This window comes from Blastomyces dermatitidis (assembly GCF_000003525.1).
Source record: "Blastomyces dermatitidis ER-3 genomic scaffold supercont1.5, whole genome shotgun sequence".
Taxonomy (NCBI): domain Eukaryota; kingdom Fungi; phylum Ascomycota; class Eurotiomycetes; order Onygenales; family Ajellomycetaceae; genus Blastomyces; species Blastomyces dermatitidis.
This window is the reverse complement of record NW_025544778.1, coordinates 714,712-742,232: the sequence shown is the minus strand read 5'-3', so window position 1 is coordinate 742,232 and position 27,521 is coordinate 714,712. Positions and strand designations below refer to the sequence as shown.

Genomic DNA, 27,521 nt, shown 5'->3' with positions numbered 1-27,521 from the left:
TATCTCTAATGCCCCGCCACGGCCTTCGACGGGGCGCCCGCGACCACTCCGCTTTCCCGAGCGAAGACGGAGCGTCTGCCTCAACCCCCGCGAATGACCGACGACCACACCACCGCCATCCCAACTTCGAGGATCCAGTTCGCGGGGCGGCCCGGAGCCCGCGCGCGGAAACTTTTCCTGCGCATAATGCGCATGCTCGTGTGCGCAATTTGTCCATTGCTGGTGACGCTGACCTTGTAGATGCGGAGGATGAGTTAGAGGAGAGCGGGGAGGGGTTTAGTGATAATGAAGATGATGATATCGATGTTGACATTGAGGATGAAGGTGATGAGGGTGATGAAGGGGATGAAGGGGATGAAGGTGATGAAGGTGATGAGGATGAGGAGGATGAGGAGGAGGAGTTGGGAGATGAGGAGGGTGAGGAAGAGATGGAGGGGCAGGAGGGGCAGGAGGAGGATGAGGAGGATTATGACGGTAAATATATATATATTTTCTTAGACATTAGTTATTTTTATTCCGTTGAGTTTACAAAACAAAACAAAGCCCTTTCTAACAGACTTCGCAGAAAAGCACACTTCAGCCCCCATCCCCGCGAACCTACGCGAAATCTCCTCCCTAGCTTCCTGGACAGTATCAACGCATAAACCAGGCTGCGGCATCGCAGCCCTCCGCCACCCGTCCCCCTCACAATTCTGGCAATCCGACGGGCCCCAACCGCACACCCTCACCTTACACTTTTTCAAACGCGTCGCCATCGTCCGCATCCGCGTATACCTTGACTTCGAACTCGATGAGAGCTACACACCTACCAAGATGATATTTCTGGCTGGCATGGGCGGAAACGATCTTGTGGAGTTTGCGACGTGGCAGGGGGAGGCGCCTGCCGGGTGGGTGGATATTGATTTACAAGGGGTGGGAGGACGGCATGAGAAGACGGGGCGGCGGAAGAGTGGGAGCCATCAGCGGAGAGGTAATGGGACTGGTGGGAATTTTTATGGAGTGAGAGGGGGAGCGAGAGCGGCGGGGTACGCGGGCCTGGGATTGGCGAATTTTAGGCAAAGACATGAGACTCATGGTGACGATGGAATAATCGATCATGGCACAGATGGCAACAATGGCGGGAGTAGGAGTTATGAAGACGACGACGACGACGACGACGAGGAGGAGGAGGAGGAGGAGGATGATGCTGATGATGACGATGTCACCGACACGGACCCATCATCCGGTAACGTCCTCAAAGCCATGGTAATCCAAGTCCGCATCAGCGAGAACCACCAAAACGGCAAAGACACGCACGTGCGCGGCTTCCAGGTGTTTGCGCGTGATGATCGCCGCCTTGCCCGGCCACGCCGCGAGAGCGGCCGTAAGTCTCTAAGGCCCCACGGCGCAACCGGTAGCGGTGCGGTTGCTGATGCTGCGAGGAAAGTTAGGGCTGGTTCGTCTGTAACGGCGGATCAAGGGGGAGCCGCTGCGAATGACGAAGAGGTGTTTGGCCCGGCGTTTGATGAGGATGGTTGGATGGGTGAGATGGAGATTCGGTAGGAGGGGGTTGTGTGTCAACGCGCATGAATGTGCGTGTACATCTATTAATTGTATTCCCCGTTCCTGTTTGTTTCTATGCATTGCTTGGCGAATTGGGGAGGGTGGAACTATACGTAAATTGGAGTTTTACAGGTTTGGTCGAGGGTGGTTTAGGCGCATTGATCATTTGCTTTTTCTTTTCATGTTTCATTCATCCTCAGCTATGAATACCCTCGAAGCAGTCAATGTGGAAGGTGTAAAGCTTGTGTGATTGAAAGGTTGCTAGCTTTGTGAGAAGTTATATGGTGGAAGGATTAGTAAGCCAGATCACGTGACCTGACACCCCCACTCACCAGAGTAACTATACACGATGCTATATACAAAATTCGCCTTCAAATCAAGTACAGGTACAAAAAATGACTGGAAAATGTGAAGTAATGAAAAACCAGTCATGATATACATCATTTTTTATCCCCCTATCCCCCTATCTTCTTTATATTCTCTTTCCAATGCGTATATTTCAACATTCCAAGTGGTTTAGTAAGCTCATCCGCTGTGTTCTCAGCAGATGAAATATATCAGATAGATATCTCATTCTTGCAGATAAGATTCTGAAGGATGTGAAAATGAACCTCTATATGCTTTGAGTGGCGTGGAATTGCTTCAGAAGAGGATAGCTCTATGACAGACTTATTATCGGCATGGATTGTATAAGCCAGTCCATTGGCTGTGGTGGGAATGGGGTGATCATCAGCATTCAGATTGTTGAAGCGGGATGGGATGAATCCAGCATCTTCTAGAAGCTCTCGGAGACAGACAAGCTCATATGCGGCCTCAGAGGATGCAATATATTCGGCCTCTGTTGATGACTTGGAGACCCCTGTTTGCCGGCAGCTCCGCCATGCAACGGGACCACCTGCCATGTAGATGATATAACCGGTGATTGAACGGGATCCTGGATCCCTACCGGCCCAATCGGCATCTGCGTATGCTACAGGTTCAATTTCAGCACCCCTGTGATAGGTTATACCCTCATTGATTGAACTCTGTAGGTATCGGAGTGTACACTTGTACATGGCCCAGTTCTTTGATATAGGCCAGGAGCTGAATCATCCAAGGAATCCTGCGGCGAAGCTCATATCAGAACATGTATTAAATACCAGATATTGCAGAGATCTGATACTGGATTGATAGAACTGTAGAATAAATTCTGCTGTGTATACAATCAGTTTCTCATCATCATTCATGAAATCAATGTTCTTCTTCATAGGAGTGAATGTAGAATGACAGTCATTCATTGAGAACTTCTTCAGAAGATTTCTTATAAAGAGAGATTGAGATAATATCAATGAAGTTAAATCTCTATCAATCTTCATTTCTAGATAGCAGTTGAAATCCCCTACATCCTTGATCTTGTAATTAGCAGTGATTTCAGCTTTGACCCAGTTCAGGTCTTCAATTTTCAGGCTGTAGAGACAGACATCATTCATATAGATGATTATATAGATCTGTCTTCCATTGTGAATAAATAGTTCAGCATCATAGAGACTGACACAGAAGTCTAAGTGCAATAGCATCTTTTGCAGCTCTTCATATCATAAGAGTGCTGCTTGCTTAAGACTGTAGAGTCTCTGTATCAACTCACACACAAGATCACCACAGTCTTCGCGGAATTCTGTGAGTTGATTCATATATATCTGTTCATCAGCAGGCAGTTGAGTGTTCAAAAATGTGGTTATTATATCAATCTGCAGAATATATCATCCCTGAGATGCTGAGATCATCATGAGAGCTTGTGAGGTAGATGTAGAGATGACAGGTGCAAAGATTCTTGAGTAATTGACTCTCTTCTATTGAAGATTTTCACAGACAACTCAGCGGGCCTTATAGTGAATAATATCACTCATATTATTGAACTTTTTGTTAAATACTCATTGGCTGTGAAGAACACTCATTTGTGATGTTCTCTCAATCAGTCATCAGGCCTTTATCTGTTTCAAATAATTGATCTCTTTAACACAGGCCTTGTAATAATACTTTCATTTCATGGAAGCTTTGGCATGTGTGAGGTTTTTCAAGATCAGAAGTGCAGTAATCTTGAGATTGATGAATAGGTCTTCAAGACTGTCTCTCACTGAAGATTTCCTCACTGTTGATTCTCTCACTATAGTGATATCTCTTATAGATGTCAGAGAGTCATTAGATTCAACTGTGAGTTCTGAGAAGTTCAGTGTATTCTGCACTAAAAAGGTAGATATTCTTGTGAAGATATCATAGTCAATTCATCAATTATTAGTAGGTATAAGAAATAATGAACACTCAGGTTGAATTTCCTCATCAACATATAGATCAGAAATTGCTGCAGTCTCTTGACAGGCTGCAGTGAGTAGGCCTGATGTCACTGAAGAAATCACTGCAGCTGCTTTACAGGCTGTATTGAGTAGAACCTTCAGGTTGTGCATTGTAGTCAGTATTGATGAATTGACAAGATGAAGATTCTTGCGGAAGACTACATCTTTTAATATGTATAAACACTCATTGAAGGGGTCCATCAATCTATAATTGATAAAATCATTATATTTCACAAAAATCAACTCTTTGAAATGAGAAGCTATCTTATTGATGAGCTTGGAAACTATCTTCAAGAATGCTTTGCAACCTCATCAGCAAATACTGTGTGCAGAAGGTAGAGCTTCAAGCCAGGCCTTATACAGTGTAATTGGCTTTGTATTTTCAGAGCTCTCATACAATATCATTGAGATTGATATAAGGTTAAGCAGCTCTGTGACTGCAATAACTGCCTCACTTCACATCTTTTTCAGAGCTGAAGAGTCTATTAATAGTGATTGAGACTTCTCAATAATCAAACTGATTGATTGTTCAGATACTTCATCTTACTGTGAAGTATAAGAGAGAGTCAGCTCTTATTTTATATCTTCACTGAGCATATATGCTGTGGCTGCATTTGAATTCAATTCTTCACAATCTGAGTGAATGATTACAATATCATGTCTCAGCAGATTCTTGATGAATTGATTGAAGATCTGTAGATATCTCAACATCTCATCTTTGCATTTCAATAGAAATATTCACCTCATATAAGTGATATCATCTGTTATCATCATTGCAAGCTTCTTGCTGATATAAGATGATATATCATTCTCAGTTTCAAGAGTCTCATCATCACTGAATATATTCATTCAAATCTTCAAGGTCTTGCGGGTGGCATGACATGGTGTGAAATTCTTGTAGAAAGCATGTTTCTGTTTAGACTTAACACATGTGGCACAGAATGATAATTTCTTCAAGCTGATAATGATAATATCAAATCACAGGTCTCTGGTCATTTTTAATATACTATTTTCACTGATATGATCAAGTCAGTGATGCTACTCATCTATCAGAAGCTGTTTCAGAAGAACTGCAGATAATTAAGATGAAGATGAGATAACAAAGAAATCAGTATCTGAATTCTTAAGATTGATTAACTGTTCAACCTTCTCATGGCTGAAAGATCTCAAAGACTCAGCATTCAGATTGTAATCTGTTGAGATTGTCTTTGATTTTGAAATGATCACATATGTCACTGCTTCATACATTGAATTGTTCATTATCTCATGAAATGTCAGTGAAATGTTGAATAGAATGTAAATATTATTGTGAGACAGATTGATGTAGAAGATATCACTGTTGATAGATGACAGAAACTCAAAGTAGTTCTCAGCATTAACTTGCATATTATGATGAATATAGCTCTGATGTTTCATCAGCTCAGTGAAGATCAGATTTGTGAATAGCTCTGACATGTAGTATACATAATTGAATTCTATCAATCTTTCACTCACTGAGATAAATGCAGTGCTGACACTCTGAACCTTCATAATGACCTTGTTAGTCACTTAAACTGTTGAATCATTGATTGCTATAAGTTCTGAAAATCATAATCTATCACTTACTATGTGGCATTCAGTGTCACTATCTCATATAGTGAGAGAATTCTTGTAAGATTTCATAAAACAGGCTGATACATTGATAACCTCTGTGAGATTTGTCATCTGATAGGTGTCTGATTTATCTGTAATGAATAGTTGAGTTCTACTCTCACTATTATTCTTTTCCTTCTTTTTCTTGAATTTCTTTATTCTTACAGTATTGTTTATTCTTCAATTATCTGAAGCACTGTCTGAATTGATTAATTAACAGATGTCAAAGTGAGATCTCTCACAATCAGAACATGTAGGTGAATTTTCTAATTCTCAATAGTTTCAGAAGCTCTCTTGAGTACTACTACAATCACATTCAGTATAATCTTCACAGGTCAAATTTAATATATTGTTGTTGATAGTTGTTATGACTGTTGTAGCTGTTGTAGCTGTGTTAATCACAGAATCTATATTCTGCAGATTCTTTTTATCTTTTAAAGAATCAAGCTGTAAACAGATCTTCTTCATGAGAAGATCAACATTCAATATCACAGCTGTGAATTTGAAATCCTGTATCTTCTCTATCTTTTTCTGAACATAATTCCTTCAATTATTGAGTAGAACTGAGTAGAAGGTATCAAATATTCATACATCTGAGAGAGAAGTATTCAACATCTTCAATTTTATAATAATGAACTGAAACTTATTAAAGAATATATGTAGATTAATGACCTGTGTACTATTAAGAGACATGAATTTCAGAACTGTCTCACAGTGTAACTGTGTTTTAAGAACAGAGTATTTCTATTCAATTGTATTTTATAGAGTATAAGTAATCTGATTTTCATCATACTTGAAGAAATGTGATCTGATACCTGCACTTAAGAAGTTTGAGATGAATGTGTAGAGTCACTGATTTCTAACATCTCAGAATAATGCTTATTCATCATCTCTTTATAGAGAGTTCTGAGTCTGTTGTTTCTCTATTATATATTAACACTGTGCATCAACCAGTTTTGATTTCATGAAGATACTTTATATAATGTAATTGAATGTATCAGTTAGACTGTTTGATCTCACAGTATTCTTGACATCTTTCTTGAATTGAGAGATTGCCTTGCCAACACAGCTATTCAGTTCATAAAGATTGAATTTCAACCTTTCACTGAGATTAGAATTTCATGTGGCTGTTGATGTGATGATAGAATGATTGTTGATATTTTGTGATTGATCTGTGAAGAATGAGAATCTCTGTTGATGGAGTTTTTCCAGTTATAGTTTGAGTTCTAAGACTCTTTGCTTCCTCTTGTCCATCTCAAGCATCATCTTGAGATGTTTCATCTGTTGGTCTGATATTGCCTCGCCTGAACTGTTGAATTCATGAGAACCAGCTTCATCAAGCTGTCAAGTAGATCGGGGGGCCGGCCTGACTGTGTCAGGAGCTGTATTCAAACCAGCTTCAAATCAAGAGGGTGTTGCGGGGTGTTCTTCAATGGAGCTTTCAAAGGCTCCAGGAGGATGTCCACTGGCAGAGCGTGAGTGTGAAGAATCATCATCATCAACTGCAACTGATCCAGTGGAAAGGACGCGAGATCGCGAACGTGTGTGTGGGCGTGATCGTATTGAATCCGCCATCTTGATATTCGTTTATTGAATTCTCGATATTTGTTTATTGGATCCTTGCCAATATCGTTCTCTTTTTCTTGCTTTTTTGCAAATGTGGTGCGTTTTCTGCAAGCCTCTTTTTTAAGCGAGCAGTAGTATTATTGATCATCAAGATCTCAAACACATCAATACTGATAGAATAAGACAATTTTAACTCCTGATGGGCGTATCGAATGAAGCAGTAGTTCAAATAGTGAATATATTGACAAGGAATCCCGAATTGGCAGCGATTTTGCGCAAAACGGGTCTCATAACCTGTGAAAGGTGTAAAGCTTGTGTGATTGAAAGGTTGCTAGCTTTGTGAGAAGTTATATGGTGGAAGGATTAGTAAGCCAGATCACGTGACCTGACAGTCAATGGTTTCGCTTTGTTTTTAAAAACTCTCTCATTTGCAGACTTGGACGAAAAAATGGCCCATCCACAAGAAAATAATGATAAATATTACTTCTTCTAGTTCATGATAGTTCCGATCTTGTATTAGGTTACTTTGAATGCTACCCTTTTTCATTATGCTCTATTTTGTATTTACACATGCGCCAAATGACCCTGTTCATGAGGGAAAGAAAAAAACCTGTGCCCGAAACCAAAATACCAATTTTCCCAGTCGTTGTTCCCCTAGTACTTGTTTGCTCTAAAGTAAAAATTACCCTTACAAAATCTTCTCCAACTCCGCAGCAACCGCATCGCCGACCTCCTGCGTCGTTGCTTTCCCTCCAATATCACCCGTCCGCACACCAGCCTCAATGACGTTCCTCACAGCGGTCTCGATAGCCTTGGCTTCCGCAGGCCGGTTGAGAGAGTATTGCAACATCATTGCCATGGAGAGGATGGCAGCGACGGGATTCACGATACCCTTGCCAGCGATATCCGGCGCGGAGCCGTGGATGGGTTCATAGATGCCATTAACCTTGCTCTTCCCATCGGGGATCCCGCTCAGACTCGCGCTGGGCAACAGGCCCAGCGAGCCGGGGATGACGCTCGCTTCGTCGGAGATGATGTCGCCGAACAGATTGCTCGTGACGATGATGCCGTTCAGCTTTCGCGGGTCTTTCACCATCAACATCGCCGCGCTGTCGATCAGATGGTGCCCGTACTTCACCGTCGGGAACTCCTTGTCCATAATCTCCGTGACGACTTTGCGCCACAGTCTGCTCGTCGCGAGCACGTTGGCTTTATCCAAGCTCCACACGGGCAGCGGCGGGTCGTGCTGCAGTGCCAAGTGGCCCGCGAGACGGACGATGCGCTCGATTTCCGTGCGCGAATACGGTTCTGTATCAAGCGCGTAGCCGTCACCGTTGTCCTCGCGGCGTTCGCCAAAGTAGATACCGCCCGTCAGCTCACGGATGATGTTGAAGTCGACGTTGCGGCAGACTTCTGCTTTTAAGGGGGAGATATCGACGAGGGAAGGGGCGGCAAAGTTGCAGGGTCGCAGGTTGCCGAAGGTGCCCATTTCTTTGCGGAGGCGGAGGATTCCTTGTTCAGGGCGGACGGCGCCGGTGCCCCATTTCTGGATTTAAGTGGGTTAGCGTTTTGTCGTTTTCTTTATATTTAACATGCGAAGATGGTATTTTGGAATTGTGTGCGGCGTACTGGTCCTCCCACTGCGCCTAGAATAACTGCATCTGCAGCTTTGGCGGCATTTAGGGCCTCGTCGGTGAGGGCTGTCCCGGCTGCGTCAATGGCGGCCTATATGCCAATATGAAAAAGATTTAATTAGCTCTTTGTTGAAGATACAGTCTAGGAGAAGGGCCATACTGACCCCTCCAAGTAAATGGTCCTGGAAATTGAACTCAATGTCGGCTCTCTTCTTCTCAACGACGCGGAGAACCTATAACAGTATACATATATTAGGACATGTGTAAAGTATTTTAAATAGCCTTCGTCACTGGAGACATGTTCCTAAACTAAGCATCGGTTCTCGTAACCTATTGAGGGAACTATTTAAAAAAAAAGAGCATGTGCTTCCGAACGGACCTTGATAGCTTCCGCGGTCACCTAGAAACCAAATCATTAGCAACTGCACAGTACATTTCCTTATATAATGAGGAGCTCAAGGGGTCAATTCCACCTACCTCCGGACCACAATAGTCGCCGGCAAAGACGACAATGTTGTATTTCCCCATTGTGAACGGTGTAAATACCTCTGGGGCGGTTGAAGGGCGCTAGGGAGAACCTGGAAGAGGAATTGGCAGCTAGAACAATCGGAATAAGCGCGCTTCGGGAAAGCAATTGATCAATTGAGAAGAAGAAGATATCAAGCAAGGAGTAAGGAGCAGTGACAGTGCGGGATAATGAAGCTGGGAGGAAAACAAAGGCACCGGCCCGATAGGTGCAGCAGAGCCGCCCCTTCAAGTGACCCCGCGCTCCGACATCGGGATGTCCCGTGACATTGATGCAATGCTACAATACTCCGTACCTATAGATTGAATAGCTGCAAATAATTTACAACAGGAACTGAACTATAGTTACGGCTGATGGTCATCGGGTTTGAATATTGTGCAGGAGAGAATTTATTATGATTGAAATAACAAATGTGGATATCCATCACCATTCCTACATGCTTAATGTCTCCCGTCACTTACAATCAGCAAAGAGGGACTTCAGGAACTAGATCCACCAAACTTCCTTGCGGTGGGATTCTGATAGTAATGGGCCAAGCGTCACGTTCATACTATCAATTGATGGATATTGCTGGCCTTCAGTTGGTTCAGTTCCGTAGCCTCATGCTGAAGGATTTCAGGCGCGCTATTCAGCTCCGCGTCTACATGGTCTACCTACCACCTCTACCAACAACAATCGTTCAGCTGTAAGGATTCTTATCCGATGCTCATTGTGATGTTGGGAGTGAAATCAAAAACAGGACGTCTGTCTCCCTTCCACGTTACTGGGAGAGAAGAGAATAACTCGTGAATCGGCAAGTGGGTTACACCCGGCGCACGAGACGTGATGCAAAGGGGGGTTTATGCTGGCTGTTTAGGGGCTGGATTGTGGGGTAGGGGGATCAAGATATGGGAACTTACGTAGTAAGTCGATGTCTAAGGATAAGAATGAAAGGACCAGTGGAAAGGGAGTTAGCTAATGGACGTGATCTCAATTATATAACTAACTGGTCTAGTTATTTTGAATATTATTATCAATTATTTACTTACTAATTATAACCCTTTTTATGCTCGTGGGGTACCTGTAACATGGATATCAATTGACCTGTCTTATGACGCCTAGACAAAGAAATTTAAAAAATAAAAATAAAAAAAAATAAAAAATAAAAAATAAAAAAGGAGAAAATCGCTAAACAAGAGCCACAAGATGGACGGCATAAGACGACATATTAAACGTAGAACACATTAAGACCTTAACTCCAATTCCTCACCTAGCACCTCTCTCGATGATATGCACCGATTACATCCAATGCCAAACGATCCTATCTCCTCCTCAGCCTTGGATCCGTCGCCTCCTCCCTCCTCCACTCCCTCATCTCCCTTGTCCCCATACTCCCCAAACCTCCCTCAATTCTCCTCTCCCACCCTCCCAGCCTAATAACAAGACACGTCGCATTATCCCCATCAGCCCCCACCTCGGTTGCAAACGCCACAACATCCCTCGCCCCCTCATCTGGCGTCCGCGCTTCCTTCACCACATCCACGACCTCCTGGTCAGACATCGCTCCGCTCACCCCGTCCGTCATCAGCACCAGGAACGAGTACTCTGCCGGCCCCATCTCCACGCGCCGCAGCTCAGGTTCCGCAGACACCCCGATCCGCTTTGACCGCATGTCGCCAAAGGCGCGCGTGTTGGCGAGCCCGCTCATGCGCTCTTCGCCGAAGGAATCCGTGACGAACGTCGCGGCGTAGCGGCGCAGCCGATTTCCTTCGATCGGGGAGGAGGGGTGGTGGTCTGTTGTGAGCGGGATGGCGAGGCCGGTTGTGGTGGAGCAGAGGAGGATGCGGGTGTCACCGACGTGGGAGACGACGAGGGAGGATGGGGCGGACGGATTCCAGAACGGGGTTGGGCTTGGGGTGGAGATCATGGCGATGCTGGCTGTGCTGCCGCCTTTGAAGCGGGTGGGTCCACCGATGACAGGGTATGGGGATCGGCTAGGGTGGTGGAGGATGTCGGCTTCGTTGAGAGGTTTTTCGGCCTGGACGAGATCGTCCTCGTCCTGCTTGGCAGCTTGGGCGTAGATGAAATCGAAGTCTGCTTTTAAAAAGGCGTATTAGAGTAGTTCTTCGATTGTGGCACCGCTGTGTGCGTTTGATGCGTGGTGCTCACCAGAGTAGGCGAAGTGTGGTGGGCGAAATCGTCGATAATAGCCCCCTACTAGATTCTTCCAACTGAATACCAATTCCTTCTCCAGCTCTCCGATTTTCTGCCTATTAGCCCGCTGGATAATGGGCAGGTCACCTTGTAGATGTAATGTCTCTCTCTCCTTGCTGTTATGTGCTGAGCCATCACCATGACCCTCCATTTTCCCGTCCCTCTCTACAATAGAGCTACGGGGCCCCTTCCCCAAAACCCTCTCCCCAGTCTCAATCTCCTTCTTCAAACTCGACTGCATCTCAAAGTCCACAGCCGCATCCTGCACATACTCATGCAGACAATCCCTCAGAAATTCACTACACTCAGCCCCACCATGTCCATCAAAAACCCCAAAATAAAACACCTGCGGGTCTCCACTCGCACTCTCCGCCCCCTTGTTCTGGTCCACGACCCCTCCCTTCTCCCCACCGGCAGCAGCAGCCTTCTCCCCCCTAGCAGCCGCCGCCGCCGCAGACCGTGCCCCAATCGTCAATGACAGTGGTGCCCGCCGCGCAAAGGCTGGTATATCAATCACGCCCGCCTGATATGTATCTTCATTGGTGGGCCGCGTCCCCCGTGCAGCGCAGACGCCGAAGTGGTGCTTCGCGCTACGCAGCGGGATGCGAACCACGGTTGTTTCGCGCGAGACGCCGATGGGTGGCTGCACGGTGGCTGGGGAAGGGCCCCGTGCTGCACTGGCGGTGTGCGGTGTGGAAGCTGACCGGGGTAGCTTGTGATGAGGTCCTGGAGAGGCGCGGGAGTCCGGGTGTAGAGAGGAGGATGGGAGGTGGGTGACGAAGTAGTCGTGGAAATGGCGGCGGGAGCGGTCGTAGGCTCCATCATGTTGCTGTCGGCGCTGGTTGTATTGTGAGTGCTGGGGCTGCTGGAGTTGAGGTTGGGCCTGAGGGTGCGGCTGATGTTGGGGCTCAACATTGGTGCTATGGTGACGGCGTAGGAAAGTCGCGATGAAGCCTGAATTTGAGCACAATGTTTGGTTAGCAGGGGTTCTTTCTAAAGAGCTAGCTGCCTGTCGTCTGTGAAAAGGAAAAATATTTTTCACACAGAGGCAGGGGAAATGCAGGGGATATTTTAGCATTTCAAACGTACTGTAGCTGTCAGCCAGCGTCCAAGCGCGCACAGTTGCACGCTTTACTGCACCGGGGTTCATTTGAGCAACGACATCGACGGCGAGGGTGTGGTGTAGAGATAGAGATATGAGGAGGAGGAAATGCGGCGGGATTATGGGCTCTGTATTATTTATTAATAATAGTATTAGAAATAACTAGTTGGTGTCTTGCCGGATTTCCGTTTATGGACTGGTGGTGTCTTCTAGTTTGCTCGGAAGGAAATAAAAAGTTGCAATGTTTTGTTGACTTGATTTGTCTCTATCTAAGCTTTGTTCCGTGATGGTTCTAGTTAACTTACTTGTTTGGGCAAAAGGCGTGTTGCAGATAGAATATTTATGAGGACATGCCACAGTAACGTAACTACATATTTATACGTGTTCTCCAAAACGAAGGGCAAAAATAAACAAAAAATTCCAAAATAAACTAGAATGAAGCCAAGAAGAAACCTCCCAACAAAACAAGAACAGGTTAACCTTGGCCCATGTCACTGCTAGGCCACACAATGTCACTGCAAGGCCAAGTTGCGGTGGGGAGATACTTGGCTTGTGGCTGGAGAACAGAACATCTCCACTCTCAGGCGGGGGAGAAGTGAGATTGAGCAATAAATAATTACAGATGTTCCTTGTCACTGTACGGAGTATCCAGGATTAAAACACAAACTTTTTTTTTAATATTTTTACCTATTTCTTATCATACAACAAGGGTGATTGGACAGCAACGACAAAATTACTAACGACAAAGCTGATCGATCCACTCGATATCAAGTGCAGCGTACATGTAATGTACAGCACCTGCGCCACCAGTCAAGGTGACGATGTTTCGCAATGAAGATCATGGCATAGCCGTGGTAGAGAAACGGCATTCAACAGGGCAAGTGCAGGGGTCTGGACTTGAACATCGAGGCCGTGAGAAGAGAATTAAAAAGAAACAGAGCACAGCGACGATACATTAAGCAAATGGGGAAGCCTGAAATATTGGCACGTCAACATCGGATACCCAGATGGATAGATATATCCCGTGTCAAATCCAGATTTTGAAAAATACACGACGAGAACAATTATTGCGATTTGGCACAAGGGGGCCTGGAAATTCAAAGAAAAACAAAAAGCGGGACAAGGGAAGGTGGAAAATGGTTGATGCATCCAACGGCCTAGAGAAGACAAGAAAAGCAATCCTACCCACAGCACCAGAATACCAAATTAGAACACATGGCCAACTTCTGAACACATTGAACGAGGGTAGTCCAGCCTGGCTCTGGATCCAAGGATAAATTGCCAACCATTGCCATCCATTCCCCTAAAACTCCGCATCGTCATTTCGAATATCTCGCCGTACCGTATGGTACGGTCGACGAAATCGAAACCCCAAACCTCAGACATTACCTGCAGCAGTGGCAGCATCCATCGCGGGCGAAAGCACAACAAGCCCCATATTAACAATCTGCATCGGCTCATTCACTGGCGTAGCATTATTACGAAACCAGATCATCGGCGTAACGCTCAGCTTAACGCGATGGCCCTTCTTCATCAGCGTCTGCGGGTCGCGCCCAACCAACGCCGTGTCCCGATGAAACATCGAGTGCGCATCGAACAGGTCGCCGACGTCCGCGAAGTGGAGCTGGAACTCGTAGGGGCCCGAGAACATGGTCAGGGCGACGCTGTGCGCTTCTTCGATGATGCTGACGAAGTCGGTCCAGATGTTTGGGTGGTTGCGCTGGACAAGCGGGGAGATTAAGCGGAAGAGAGTGGTTGCGTGCTCGTTTTTGCGCTTGTTGTAGAAGCTTGCAAAGAGGGGTTTGTTGCGGATGCGGTTTACTTGGCGGCGCATGGCTTCGAAGAGGAGGGCGCGGACACTTGTCGGGGCGTCTGGAATATGATTTAAGTATTTAATATTGGTAAGGAGAAGGGGAAGGGGAAGGGGAAGGAGAGGAGGGCGAGAGATTATATATCTGAGGGGAGGAAACATTGAAGAACAGACATACCAGGATACAAGAGCGTCATCATCTGCCCGATTTCAGAGTCGGCAGTGGAATCGAAGCCCTTAACAACAGATATGCGAAGCACCTTGCTGGTAAGATACAAGTTAATCGCCTTGGTCAGGAGCACGAAGCGCGTGGTTGTGTCTGTCAGAAGAGTAGACACCGAGTCTGGATGCGAAGCCTGCATCAAGTGCATCATGGTTTCCGAACCAATCGTGTTGTTGGGGTCCGCATACCCGGTTGGCGAGTTGATATACCGCTGGCCGAAGGCTTCGGATTTCTCGAACAGGGAATGGAACTTGTACCCAAAGTCCATCGCGCTGAGGTTGGTCTCCTCCATGATCATCATGCCTTCAGGTGGGTTCCTGGGCAGGGAGGATAGAGGGACGGGTTTCTCCTCGGCAGCAGCCTGGGCCCCAATGGGGGGTACAAACGCATTCAAACGGTCGACTGCAGACATGGTGGGAACCGTAGCAGCGGAACTGGCATCAGCTGCGACATTTGCAGTAGCTTGATTATCCCCTGCAGGGTTCGGGGTAGGCAGATCCCCAAGCCCAAATTTGGGCGGCGGGTTATTGAAGACGTGGCGATAACGCGAGACGCGAGTTGCCTCCTGGCCATTCGCCAAGTGGTGCTGCGGAGTAGTGAAACTAAACGACAGCGCACGAGGCTTGGGCTTGGTGGAGGTGGGAGCAACCGTCTTGCTCTGAGCGCCGATGGCCGGCTTCTGCTTGTTGACGATGGCTTCCAGCTCTGCAATTCGGTTCTCCATTTTGCGGATCGCGTCGCGGTCACGCTGACCAGCGGCACGGGCTTCGTCCAGTTTGCCTCTGGTATGCTGAAGATCCATTTCAGCTGCGTTGAGCATCCCCTGGAGCCGGTCGATGTGATACCTCATGGCATCATAGGTCTCCGCCTGGTATGCACCAGACGCGTTGGGTGCCATGTAAGGGGGTGGAGGGCCCATCATCTTGTTTTGGCTAGAGAAGGGGCAAGCTTGTCAGTGGACTAGGGGCGTCAGCAGCGTTCAGAATGACCGCTTGGGGTCGATAGCTGGAATTGACACCGGAAGAAACGCGGATAGGATACAAATATAGCTTGAAGACACGAAATCAATCGAGGGCAGAGGTTGTAAAGGAGGGAGATATTCTTGATTCAGACCACACAATCAAAGACAGAACTCACTCTTTGTTGTGAAAAGGAGAACAGCTAAGAAAGAAGACAGTTATGTGTCTTGCAGTAATTGAACTAGTCAAGGAAATGTGATGGAAAGACAGTGGAACTAACAATTGCTTAACCAGTGTCAAGCAAGATATCAAAGAAGCAAAGAAGAGATGAGATGAGATGATGTGTTAAAGAAAAAGAAGATTCACAGATGACTGACAGATCTGTGTTGTTTGTTATGAAAACAGAAAGATGCGGTTGATGAAATATTGTTGGCTGGTTATCAACCGCATTGGATGTTTGTATTCTGGCATGCGTGTAAATATCATGATATCTGCAACTGTTGGCGTGGGAAATAGATAGTCGCCAGGGGAATTCAGAAACGTGCAAGCGGATCCCCTAGTGACCTTCATAATTATTGCTAAGAAGATGCAATGAGAAAGCAAGTTCATGGGAAGAGATAGCTTATAGCCTTTGCTGTAGATGGTAGGAGAAGAAGAATTGGACGAACGATTAAGAGAAAGGCAGGATAAACTCGATGTGATGGGCAATATCAGGAGAGAGAAAAGCCATGTTCGCTGATATACAGGAACCTCAAAGAGGTGATGTTGTGTGGAATGTCGGATGGTTTTCAGAACATGATAGAAGGACTGGATAGGAAGTAAGAAAGGTGGATAGTAAATAAATCAATTTGGAAACATGGTAATTTGTAACAACGCCCCAGGGCTGAAAATGATGCTCTAGCTACTTGCACTCTGCAAGAAAAAAAGACTATTTGAATCAATGCCACAGATGTCACAATAAAAATGCAAATAATATGTACTCGCAGAAAAGACACAACACATACCACTGGTGGAGACCATGTCCTCGCCCTGTATTGGAAAGCATCGCTGGAATGCCATGTGTGTAAGAGAGGGTGAGGTTCCCGCTCGTTTCGGGAGGGGGGGAGGGGGGGAAATGGGAAGACAAGGTCGATGGCCCTAGACAAAAGTTTGTCAAGGCTATCTCTGAAAAATACACCTACCCTCCATTTTTCATCCTTCCTCTCATTATATTTATGTTTGTTTCTTTTTTCAGGTTTGACCTAGTAGTATCCGTAAGTGACTAAACTCAGATCGCTTTGGTACGGGAAAAGAGGCTGCTGTAAACCGCATCAACCACGGGCTGCGCGCTAATCTGTCTCCCTCCGAAAAATCGTCCGTTCAGGCCCTTGATGGCATTCTCGCCGCCCTGGACTCGGTCGAACTTGAGATATATATCTCCTTGGGTATTCGGGTCTAGTGCAATGTGAACAACATGGCCGTATTTATCTTCGCATTCGGCGCGCACGTCGTCTTCCAACTCTTTGACCCAGGATTCACCCTCTTCCCTAAACGAATAGTTAGCATAGAATCAACACATTTGATTGCATTGGGTAACGGGAGGGAATCGTACTCAGCAGGGTCAAACATATTCCTGAGCAGAACACATCTGCTTGCCATGTTCACGCTCACGGGCAGCGGCTTAGCGTTTATTTGCGGTTTGGGTACTTTACGTTTTTCGTCTGGGGTCGGCTCGACAGCAGGTTCATCTGTTCTCGCAAGTTTCCTCATCAATGCGTCTCTGCTATAATTGTTGAAGTTCACACCGGCAACATCCGTGTCATCTAGGGCGCTGGCACCGCCTGCCGCCTTGTCATTGTCTCTGCCTCCAGCTCGGTCAAAGTGACCGGAACCGCCGGCTTGAGCTCCACGACCACCATGGCCAGAGAATAACGAACCCTGGAAGTTATGATGGGCACCCTGTCCCTGGAATCGCTGCAATAAATTGGCGGTCGATTCAGGGGTAAACTTATCATTACCAAGACCAACCCGAATTGGGCGACCAGCCAGGTCGAATCCATTCATTTTTTCCAAAGCTTCTCGAGCTTGGTTTGGATCGCGGAACCTGTATATTTTTATTAGCAAGCAAAGAAAAAGAAAAAATGCAGGAAGAGCTGGGAATGGTTGATACATACTGGACGAAGCCATAACCCCTGCTGCGGCCCCCTTCTTCTTTTTGTAGCTGGACAAAATCAAGTTCGCCAAATGGTTCGAAAACTTTCTGTAAATCGCTTTCAGTGATGCTGAAATGGATATTACCAACGTACAGCCTGTGGAACGGAATCGAATTTTGGTTTCCGCTAGCGTTGGCCTCGGGATTGCGGGCCTGTCTGTTTTTCTCGGCTTCGGTTAGTTGAGCAATAATAGGAATCCCTAGAAGCTTTTGGCCAGTAAGCTGGATGGCAAGTGGGACCGATTCTTCATCCTTGAATTCGACATAACCGACGCTGCATGGAAAATTAGCAAGGTTCTTTTTATTTTTATTTTTATTTTTTTAATACAAATTGTATAGCGGGGAAAATAACTCACCCTTTCGATCTCCCGCTCACGCGATCCTTCACAATCTGAGCTTCTTTGACCGGTCCGACTTTCTCGAAGAAAGCAATGAGCTCTTTCGTTCTCAAGCGGGCGGCAAGCTGCTGCACAAAAACGGTTCGTCTATCGCGTTCATCTTCAGTAAGTTGGGGTTCAGGAGTCCTGCTGCGGCGCCTGCCAGAACTGGGACTTCTTCTACGGCCATCCCTATCGCGCTTGCTAGAGCGTCTATCCTCGTCACGCTCGTCCCGACGGGAGCGGCCGGTGGGTCTATAGTATCTGTCGTCGTACGGCGATCTAGAGCGGGAACGTGTAGTCCGGCCAGGCCCGCGATAGTAGTCCCCGCCCGACGATCGATACGGGTCGTCGCGGTCACGACGGGAGCGGCGTTTTTCGCTATCACGGCTTCTGCTTCTCTTTCTGCTTCTATGGCTCCCGTTAGCACTTGCGCGATCGCTCTTTGGGCTTTTCATTTCCTCGTCTCCATCGGCATCTTTCTCATGGCGGCGTTCCCGGCTTCGGTCTCGTCGCTTGCGCTCTCTATCGCGATCGCGGTCGCGACGTTCACTTCTAGAGCCGCTCGATTCATCGTGGCTTTTATCTGGGGTCTCTTCAGCTGGCTGAGGGGGCTCGGCGGGAGCGGCTGTGGACTCAAGCAGAGCCTCGACATCGATACCTGACATGGCGAAGATACGTTGAATATGGCTGGCCCTCGGAAGGAAGGGGAGATGTAGGAAGAATTGTTCACTTTTATCCCGTTAGAGAGGAAAACGAGGAGAGTTAGGCGAGCGAACCCTTCTTGAACTAAAGCGCTATACAAAGGCAAGCCCTAACAGTCCTCCTATAACAAAATTCGATGGGTTTTCGAATGATGTAGGTGCTATGAACGGCCCTTACTGTTGGTCTGGATGGATGCTGTCTTGTTTTGACGTTATCGTTGATATGCAGAAGTACGGAGTACGCGGCTGATTGAAGTTTAAGATACAGGATCTCGGTCATGTGATATAGGTCGCCACCTAGCTCGGATTATGTAAACCCAGCATCGCCAATTATTAATAAGAACCGAGAGAGGCGCAAATCATTTTCTGCTATTATTGGCAACATACAGCGTAGATACCATATGTGTCATATATATTGACAACCGAGAGGAATTCATACATGGACGTAAAAATAAGACGAGTTGAAAATCCGAAGATGTTTATTAATGCGCATTATTTTACGCGTTCCTCTTTTCTAAAATACAAAACCATCAGGTCCCCATAAGATCTCATGTAACTAGCCCTGTCCAACACAACCAGACCGTACTCCGCCAACCCTCCGCCAACCCAAAATTCCGCTTACTACACGTAGACAGCAGTTTGTCATCAATTAATCACTCTCTATGCTCCATTTGCCTGTCTACTAAAAACAGCTCTAAGATGCGGGCGGGATATAAGAGCGAACAGCAAATGTGTCGAGAGCAAGGACAAGAAGCAGAAACGAAAAAGAAAGTGGAACAGAACTCAGAGCTATAAGAAAAATGTATCCAGCCATTAAAGTAGGTAGAAGTAGAAAGTAGAGGGGGAGAATCCCCCCAAAAAAGGACGGAAGAAGAAGACGAAGGAAACTGTACAACATAATACAGGAGCATTTGTGCTAGTAGCAACAATGCGATGTGTAAGGGCCCATGGGGGGAATAATATGATTGGATCTCGAGCATATACATATATATACCAACTAGATAACTCAGAAGAAGAGGTGGAAGGGAAGAAAAGGCTGGCGGTGAGCTGGATACAGTAATTGTACCATCGAGAGTATGCGCGCAAAAAGAGGGCAACGTTTGAAATTAAAATTAGAATTAGAATTAGAATTAAAAAAAAAAAAAAAAAAAAAAAAAACTCCTGACCAAAAAAACCCGGTATGTGAACGGAGTGGAAATCATCTTTGTCTGAGCCTTTATAGAGGCGACGCGACTTTAATTAATTTGAATATGTGAGTTGTGTTGAGGAATTCATTCGACCTTCACGGGTTGGAGAGGCGGGAGTTCTGTTCCAAACACCCTGTCCCAGAAGCGGCTGGTGACGCCAAAGCCATTTTCGTAGTCTGCAAAATGGTGTTGGAGGTGGTATTTTTTGAGTTGTTTGTAGTAAGATGGAAGACTGTAAGGAGGGCGGCGTGAAAGAATTAATTAACGTGTAAGACTTTTGTTAAAAATAAATAAACGGGAAACTGGGGGAGAATTATGAACAATAATAAAATAGAGCAAATACATACCTGCGATGGTGGAGGAAATAATGTGTCATGTCATAGCAGACATATCCGAATACTCCTCCCGAGAAGACGGTCACGGCTGCGTACCAGTTATAGAAAAACACCGCCTTTGAGATATAGTAGAAGGGTGTTGCCAGTAGGACGAATAATGTTGGGGGCATGACAAGGCGATATTTGTCCATGGGGAGGTAGTGGTGGATACCGTGTAAAAGGAAGTGTAAGCTAATTCCAACGCGATTATCGGGTAAATATCTATTTTCCATCCAGTTAGCAATTGGAATTTATATATATATATAAAGGATCGCGGGTAAATGAAGAGAAGTTCAATTGGAGTTTTGCATACCCATCGACATGGAAGAGACAGCGATGCAGGCCATACTCAACCAGAGTCCATATGCACAGACCCAAAACCCAGTACGCAGATCCTATGATATAATTTTGCAGGCCAGCGAAGCCCACAGCCGTTCCGTAGGCAACCGCCGGATACCAGACCGATGGAACCACCCACCACGCAGTCTTTGTCAATGGCTCGAGAAAATTTCCAAACAGAGGAGCGGATTCCCCGCCCTTGTAGTGTCGTGGGCGATGGACCTGTTGTAGATAGAAATCCTTGGTGAAACCACCGTACCACAGCTGGCCAAACAGTGGCCGGTTCAGATCGAGGAACTTATGTGTCCGATAATCCGCGGTTAGGTCGGTTTCGACAGTGAGATCTTCCTCACTTGACATGCCTGTGGTACTGTACGTCGGTATGCGTCCGTCGGTCGCTCCATCCACATTTAGGCCGTTCATCTTGGAGGCAGGGGCAGAATCCAGGAAGCCAACATGGTGCTCCTCTAGTATCTCGTATGCAGCGTCAGAGTGGTTGTGGGATGGGATGTCGCGCATGATCTCAGAAACGTCCTGGCCAGCATAGTCCAAGATCAGGTCACCTCCGCCGGGATGATCGTTGACGAAGGAGGTGACATCGTAGACCTTGGAGCCTCGTGTTACGTAGCACGATTTGGCAGTCGAATGTGATCTGAGGTCGGCTGTAGAAAAGATAGGCAAGGTTTTCCCAGGCATGATGGATGGGAGGGGGTTAGAATCTGAGGGAGGGAAACCGAGACAGGCGCACGAAGGTAGTAGGGGGACCACAGTCCAGCGAGGTAAAGAGAGACTTTGGCATATAGAAGCAAATATCAGAGCCAGAGAGGGAATCCGGACTATCCGCAGAGATGCGACGCGGGAGTGGTGATGAGGAGGAGGATATGACGGGGGAGAGAATGAGGTGAAGATGCGTGACGATGCAGTGAGGAATGCTTGACCAGGACGATCCGCTCCCAAGTTCCGGCGTGGGCTGACCAGAAAAGGCTTGGCTTGCAAAAACCGAACTGCTGCATCCAAACTACATTGTAAACTTACTGCGTATGGTAGTTATGTACCAGGGCCCAGGGAAATGGGCGACAGCAAAAAAGAAAAAAAAAACAAAAGACGAAAAAAAGCAAGGGGTAATTCTCCGGGTGTAGGGGGGGGGAATTGAATGAATACAGCCAGGCGCAGGAGGATATTTGGTTCAAAGGCACAGACAGCTGTATAGAAGTATAGAATGCAAGCAATAACTATACGCTGTGTACTTTAACTATACTCCATACAGCAGCACAAAAAGCATAACTAATAAAGGGCGAGTGCGTTTGACAGACTCTCTCCATTATTAACTAACCACTCTGTACAGAGTACATGACATGGCTTTGACTGGACTTGACATAAAATTACTAGTTGTTACATTACTTGCTACAGCTGGGGAGCTCCCCAACTCCTCGATTGCAGCTCAGGTGCTACTTTTACATTTGACCCCCTCTACAGCTGGAGATTAATTAGCCTTCCCTGCTACATAACTATAAGGGGAGCAGCAACCTATCCACTGCGCGTTCCCTCCCCTCGATCCAGCGGGCAGTCAGTAAAAGGGGAACACAGATCTACGCCCCCCACCCTTCCTCCCAGCTGCCAGGAGGAACGTCAGTCAGTCAGTCTTTTGTCTGCATGGAAAATCACTACAAACAAAGGCTATCAAAAGGAAATTGCAATACGATGGTCATGGGGTTCTTGTTTTCTTCTTGCGGTCCCCAGTTGAGGAGACAGGCATATGCATGTAGCCGACCAGCAGTTGCAAGCCTTACATATGCCATGTACGGAGTAGCTAGGGAGTCACCGAGTATAATCATGAGAATGAAGGGGGAGAATAGATTTTGCTGTCTTTTTGCTGTTATCAGACACCGGGAAAAAAAAAATTGAAAATTGAAAATCGCCCACAAGGGACCCTCATTTATTGCTCCGAAAGTTCGAAATGTCTCCAACAATATTCGTAGACCAACAGAGTACAGATTACTTGTCTCATATTCTACTGTGGAATTATTCATCCAACGTTCCGCTTGGTTCTGGGAAAGCCTGTGGCTTGGTTGGAACTTGAAGCCTATGCGCTGGTCGCATCAGCTCTATCCGTACAATAATGAGCTTGGGTGGAATATCACTGATGTCAATGACCTCATCTAGCATTGGATAAAAGGAGAGACAGGCACAGATCAAACTGGATGAATGGAAGAAGTCATCGCGCCAAAACTTTCTTTTCTTCGGCCTCTCAGAGTCTCTGAGAACGCTAAAAAGAAAAAAGAAAAAATAGAGAGAGAGAGACTTTCGGCGTCGACTGCCCAACCTTGATCAGCAAACCGTTATGGGCAAACCGTGGTCTGTCAAGCCATCGCCTGCAACCTCTGCGTCTGCTTGACAGTTGTATCTTTTTTGGGCGTCTAGCCTGCGTCCGGTCGAGGGATCCATCCACTCGTCCTCGTCGGTCGGTCGGTCGTTAGTGTAAGTAAAGTAGTCCAATCCATGTCAACGGCTCAGCGGAAGGAATTCAAGCCCTCTTTGAAATAATTGAGAAAGATTCTTGACATCTTTAAAACCGTGCGGGAGTTGCTATGTACTGTACAGTTCCATGTACCCGTGGACATGTTGAGACTTTGAATGATAATATATATATATATTTGTTAAGAAAAAAGGTCCCCCTGGAACTACTTCCAGCTGTTGTTGATCGGCTTGGGGTTGGCGCGAGATCTCCAGTTTTCTGCTGCATATCAGACTTCAAGCCTCGAAAAGAAAACGACCTGCCAACTGTTAACGGGCCTGCTTCCCGTGTGGGGGGCCCTTGGAGCGGGAATCATCATTATTATTGATGATAATTGTGGATTGAGCGCTGAACAGCCGCCAGAGAGCCAGTGGGTGGCCCCAGCAGTCTAAAGCCTAAATGCCAACGGACAAACAAAAAATAACTTAATTAATTAATAATTTACGGAGTACAGAATTTTACAATAATAGGCATAGCTTGGTAATTGATTTTTCATTAATTAATACATAAAAAACAGGGATTCTTATTGCACAGTACAGTACTCCGTACAGAGTAAGTAGTTATGTGATGAATATTGAATATCAATGTTCTATGCCCCTCCCCGCCCTCTCTCAAGAGAGTCAAATCTACTATCTCTATATCTCCCAAATAATTCTCATCGGCTCAAGGATCTCACTCATTCTCATTCTCTTACAGATTCTTCATTGAGACTGACAGTAGTAGAACAGAGTCTTTTGGCACCCCCCAGAGTAGCTAGATAGTGGAATAGAGAGAGATAGCACTGCTGCTCTCTACTTTACTATGATAGGCTCTACTCCGTACAGCAGACCTAGGTAAGAAAGAGCCTAAGATTTCCAGTTTTTTTACGTATTAATAGAAAAATCAATCACTGAGTGAGTTAAACTCAATCCTTTTTAGCAGGGTGTCCCTATCAAAATGTAGGGTGTCCGTATAAATCCCCGTCCCGAGGGGCGGCCAACTTTCAAGGAGAACATAAGTTACCAGCCCACAGCCTAACTCGAATCCTGGGACCAATTAGCCGAGTCGCACGGCAGATAGAGTTATGCGGAGATCGATGTACAATCCAGGCGGGTTTGGAATGTCGCTGCAGACAGTCCAGCAAGACGTTGCTATCAAGCCGCGGAATTGGAAGAGGGCCGCTGCCACCGATTGGGTTTGAAGCTGGGATCCAGAAAGGCTGATAGCGCCACGTCCGCAGCCGCCGCTGTAGCAATCCTGTCGCCGGCGATGTGTCCTCTTATTTTTATTTATATTTATTTATTTATTTATTTTCGCCCCTTCCTTCGCCTCCTCCAGCCCGCCCCAGGAATAACTTCCCTCAAGCAGCCGGGAATTGTGATGAGCTGCAGGTTCCCACACTAGCTGTGCCACCGCATCTAAGACCTTCATGGTTGGCCCTTGGGCGAAGCATTCAAGGGACAGGAGGGGGAGCCAGGGCTGATGGATGGGGAGGGGGGCGATTTTCGAACTAAATATCCTGAGCCAGCAAGCCAGCCCGCGATGGCTGCTGGTCCTGGGTCATTTAGGCTGCGGCCTGCGACCAACCGCCCCTCGCTGCGGATTTTAAAAATTTCTTTTTACTAACTATTCTATTCGTCTTGCGACTTGTTCCATCTAGTTGCGCGTTTTAGTTTTCTATTTTATTCGACTTCCAACGCAACCTTTTGCTTGTTCCTTGATCTAGTTTTGTATTTTCTTTTTCTTTGACCTTTTCACAAGATCAAGCTCCAACTACTCGAAAAAGTTAAGGGACGAAAGGTTGCGATAATCTCAAGAGAAGAAGACAAAGGGAATAAATACCACGAAAGTTTGCCGCCCCCGCTGGCAGTTGTTGAATACCCACTATTTCGCGGGCCAGACTCCCCAAAACCCAAGCGGTTGGGGCCGCTTCGTCGATCGCGGACAGGTCATACTTGTAAATCTTTCTGGCTGTTGAAACACGTCCCAAAATACTCTGTACTCTCGCTGCGATCCCCGAAAACAAAAGGAGAGGGATTCATTGCTCTGAATGCCTTAAAAGCGACGTCAGATTCCCTCCTCATCAATTTATATCGCCGAGCCTAGCGAATTCGTTGGCACAATTAAAAAAACCCCTAACCACAAGATGGACCCTCAAGCCCAGGATGCCTCGAGCAACTCGATCACATCATACCTCCGCCTCCTGAGACGGTGCAAAACCACTCTCCCATACGGGCACCTTATATGCGTCTCCGCCTCCCCTAATATAAGCACAATGGCCGCCCTTTTACGGCTCGCGCGTGCTGTCGGTCCGTTTATCGCAGTACTACAGGTGCACGCTGATATTATTGATGACTGGTCACAGGACGCCGTGCGGAGACTCTTCTGTGTGGCAAAGAAGTATGGATTTTTGATTTGGGAAGGGGGCCGTGTCTTGAATGTCCAGAAGCGCTCGGGGAAACATCAGGGTATGTCTAGCGAGGAAATCAATAGGGACATCAACTTGGCGCGAAAGCGCTATACGAAGGGTCTTGTCGGCGTGGCAGCTTGGGCAGGAATGGTTAGCACCTGGGTCATGGGGCCGGAGGAACAGGGGAAGGGCGGTGATCGTCTGGTTCCGACGTTGCGAAGGGCTGCGCGGGAAGCGGTTGCGGTTCTGAAAAAATCCGTTCGCACTGAAATCAGCGGTGGGAACAAGCAGAGGGATGCATGCGACAATGACGGCGAAGATAGTAGCGGCGGTTGCGTTGATGATGAAGACGATGAATGTCTAGGTAGTGACGACAAACTTGGAGATAACCTGAGCACCATGTTCCCCTCCCCCCGGAAAGGTTCAGTGATATCCCTCACTCGCACGATTACCCAACACACGGAACTTTCGACTTCTGAGCTATTCGCTGGAGTGGTGGGCCCTTGTTCAGATGACGAGGAACAGACCAATGCCGGAAACGCTCCCACTTCTCTACCATTACCCCCTCCACCTCTCCACGCCCGCGGTCTGGTACTGTGTCTTCCAGCAACAGATGACCCGTCCTTCTGCCACGAGTATAGACGAGCTAGCATCGCCACTGCAGAAGCCCACAGCGACTTCGTCGTCGGCTTCGTCAGCAACGAGTCATGGATCGAGGCGTCGCAGACCAGCACCATCATCGGCTCCCGATCCAACTCCCATGAAGATGACGCAGATAGCGAAGAAGGCGAGGACGGAAAAGGCTCCTCAGAACCGCCATACGTACTCTTCGCTCCCCTCGAAAGCGACCATATTCTATTCCCCGGCTCAGAGAGCATAACCCCCCCCGCAATGGACGAGGTTACGCAGGCCCATGCGGACAGTGTCCAGGTATACGTTAATGTCAACGACGATGCTGCGGGGGAGCCATCGCAGCAGCGATGTTCCAACTTTCCGCTATCTCTCCACCAGGCAGACACTTCTGAAGTCCAACACCGGCAAATCAACACGCTGCACCAGCTGATCGGCAGGGCCATTTCCATCAGGAACGCGAAGGCTAGCGTGAATCATCAACGACAGGATTCTGAGGAAGGTGACGCAGAGCTTCTGTGTATCCCGATTATTTCGATGAATGCCTGATGAATTTTCTTCTTTTCTTTTTCTTTACTATGCCCTTCTTCTCCCACTTCCTTTCCATCTCTTGTTTCTGGAGTCCTTTTCACCCAACCCTCCCTCCTCCCTATTATTAGCCCGCGCTTTACTTTCATCCCACATCTATATGCACCGATGGGACAAAACCGAACACCACGTTGTACAAGCCTCCACACATCCTCTTGCTCTCCTCTTCCGGAGGAACGTAAACGCCATTTCAAACACCTTCCTGGCATTCCATCCACCCTTCTTTGGCTGGAGTTGAATCTTCTAACCCTCCCTTCAACCATGGACACTTTGCTGATAATAATTGACCCAATTTGATGTTGATTCTTTGATGATTTTTATATTAATTTTTTCCCTTTTTGTTCTCCACTTTGGGGACTTTGATGAGAAATGCGAATATGAAATGGAATGGTACATGAAGGAAACAATCGGGAAAGCGGGCGGAGACGGCGATTTCTCCTTAATTATTGGCATGCAAGTGGACTTTTTTCATATTTTTCATATTTTTCGTTTTATTCTCTATTTTTGTATTCTTTTTTGCCTTTTTGAAATAAAATAGTAGACGGAGCCATGAAGATATGATCCAGGTGGTCATTTCCATCACTTTTTATTGTTATTAATTTTTTTTCCCCTTTCTGGCTTTGCTGTATTAGCTGGTAAAGTATTTAACCCTGTAACAGACTTTTCAAATATATTACTAGCGTTTGCAATTTCTCCCAAATCATGTGATA

At 46.6% G+C, this 27,521-nt stretch overlaps 8 protein-coding genes across 8 annotated transcripts; 2 read left to right on the top strand and 6 right to left on the bottom strand.

Moving 5' to 3' along the window:
* Positions 1–8: 8 nt before the first annotated feature.
* Positions 9–1,542, top strand: BDCG_04819 (anaphase-promoting complex subunit 10; the record flags this gene model as incomplete). The annotated part of the gene is made up of 2 exons (XM_045420464.1): positions 9–474; positions 566–1,542. The coding sequence occupies 2 exons, from the start codon at positions 9–11 to the stop codon at positions 1,540–1,542; spliced, it is 1,443 nt and encodes a 480-aa protein (XP_045276565.1).
* Positions 1,543–7,493: 5,951 nt separating this feature from the next.
* Positions 7,494–9,428, bottom strand: BDCG_04818 (3-isopropylmalate dehydrogenase A). Its single transcript, XM_045420463.1, has 5 exons — positions 9,182–9,428; positions 9,084–9,104; positions 8,869–8,937; positions 8,700–8,795; positions 7,494–8,616 (listed from the first exon to the last, which is right to left on the bottom strand). The coding sequence occupies exons 1-5, from the start codon at positions 9,230–9,232 to the stop codon at positions 7,759–7,761; spliced, it is 1,095 nt and encodes a 364-aa protein (XP_045276564.1). The 5' UTR covers positions 9,233–9,428; the 3' UTR covers positions 7,494–7,758.
* A 1,102-nt stretch (positions 9,429–10,530) lies between these two features.
* On the bottom strand, positions 10,531–12,573 carry BDCG_04817 (protein phosphatase 2C; the record flags this gene model as incomplete). Its single annotated transcript, XM_045420462.1, has 3 exons — positions 10,531–11,306; positions 11,379–12,377; positions 12,513–12,573. The coding sequence occupies 3 exons, from the start codon at positions 12,571–12,573 to the stop codon at positions 10,531–10,533; spliced, it is 1,836 nt and encodes a 611-aa protein (XP_045276563.1).
* A 1,330-nt stretch (positions 12,574–13,903) lies between these two features.
* On the bottom strand, positions 13,904–15,480 carry BDCG_04816 (uncharacterized protein; the record flags this gene model as incomplete). The annotated part of the gene is made up of 2 exons (XM_045420461.1): positions 13,904–14,397; positions 14,514–15,480. 2 exons carry the CDS (start codon positions 15,478–15,480, stop codon positions 13,904–13,906), a joined length of 1,461 nt encoding a protein of 486 aa, XP_045276562.1.
* A 1,304-nt stretch (positions 15,481–16,784) lies between these two features.
* Positions 16,785–18,753, bottom strand: BDCG_04815 (RNA splicing factor; the record flags this gene model as incomplete). The annotated part of the gene is made up of 4 exons (XM_045420460.1): positions 16,785–17,043; positions 17,109–17,600; positions 17,671–17,982; positions 18,065–18,753. 4 exons carry the CDS (start codon positions 18,751–18,753, stop codon positions 16,785–16,787), a joined length of 1,752 nt encoding a protein of 583 aa, XP_045276561.1.
* A 353-nt stretch (positions 18,754–19,106) lies between these two features.
* BDCG_04814 (cytochrome P450 oxidoreductase) lies at positions 19,107–21,987 on the bottom strand. The gene is made up of 3 exons (XM_045420459.1): positions 20,664–21,987; positions 20,324–20,572; positions 19,107–20,208 (listed from the first exon to the last, which is right to left on the bottom strand). The coding sequence occupies exons 1-3, from the start codon at positions 21,383–21,385 to the stop codon at positions 20,061–20,063; spliced, it is 1,119 nt and encodes a 372-aa protein (XP_045276560.1). The 5' UTR covers positions 21,386–21,987; the 3' UTR covers positions 19,107–20,060.
* Positions 21,988–22,353: 366 nt separating this feature from the next.
* Positions 22,354–22,719, bottom strand: BDCG_17019 (uncharacterized protein; the record flags this gene model as incomplete). The annotated part of the gene is made up of 1 exon (XM_045426186.1): positions 22,354–22,719. One exon carries the CDS (start codon positions 22,717–22,719, stop codon positions 22,354–22,356), a length of 366 nt encoding a protein of 121 aa, XP_045281020.1.
* Positions 22,720–24,304: 1,585 nt separating this feature from the next.
* Positions 24,305–27,479, top strand: BDCG_04812 (orotidine-5'-phosphate decarboxylase). The gene has a single exon (XM_045420458.1). It carries the CDS (start codon positions 25,330–25,332, stop codon positions 26,770–26,772), a length of 1,443 nt encoding a protein of 480 aa, XP_045276559.1. The 5' UTR covers positions 24,305–25,329; the 3' UTR covers positions 26,773–27,479.
* Positions 27,480–27,521: the final 42 nt, after the last annotated feature.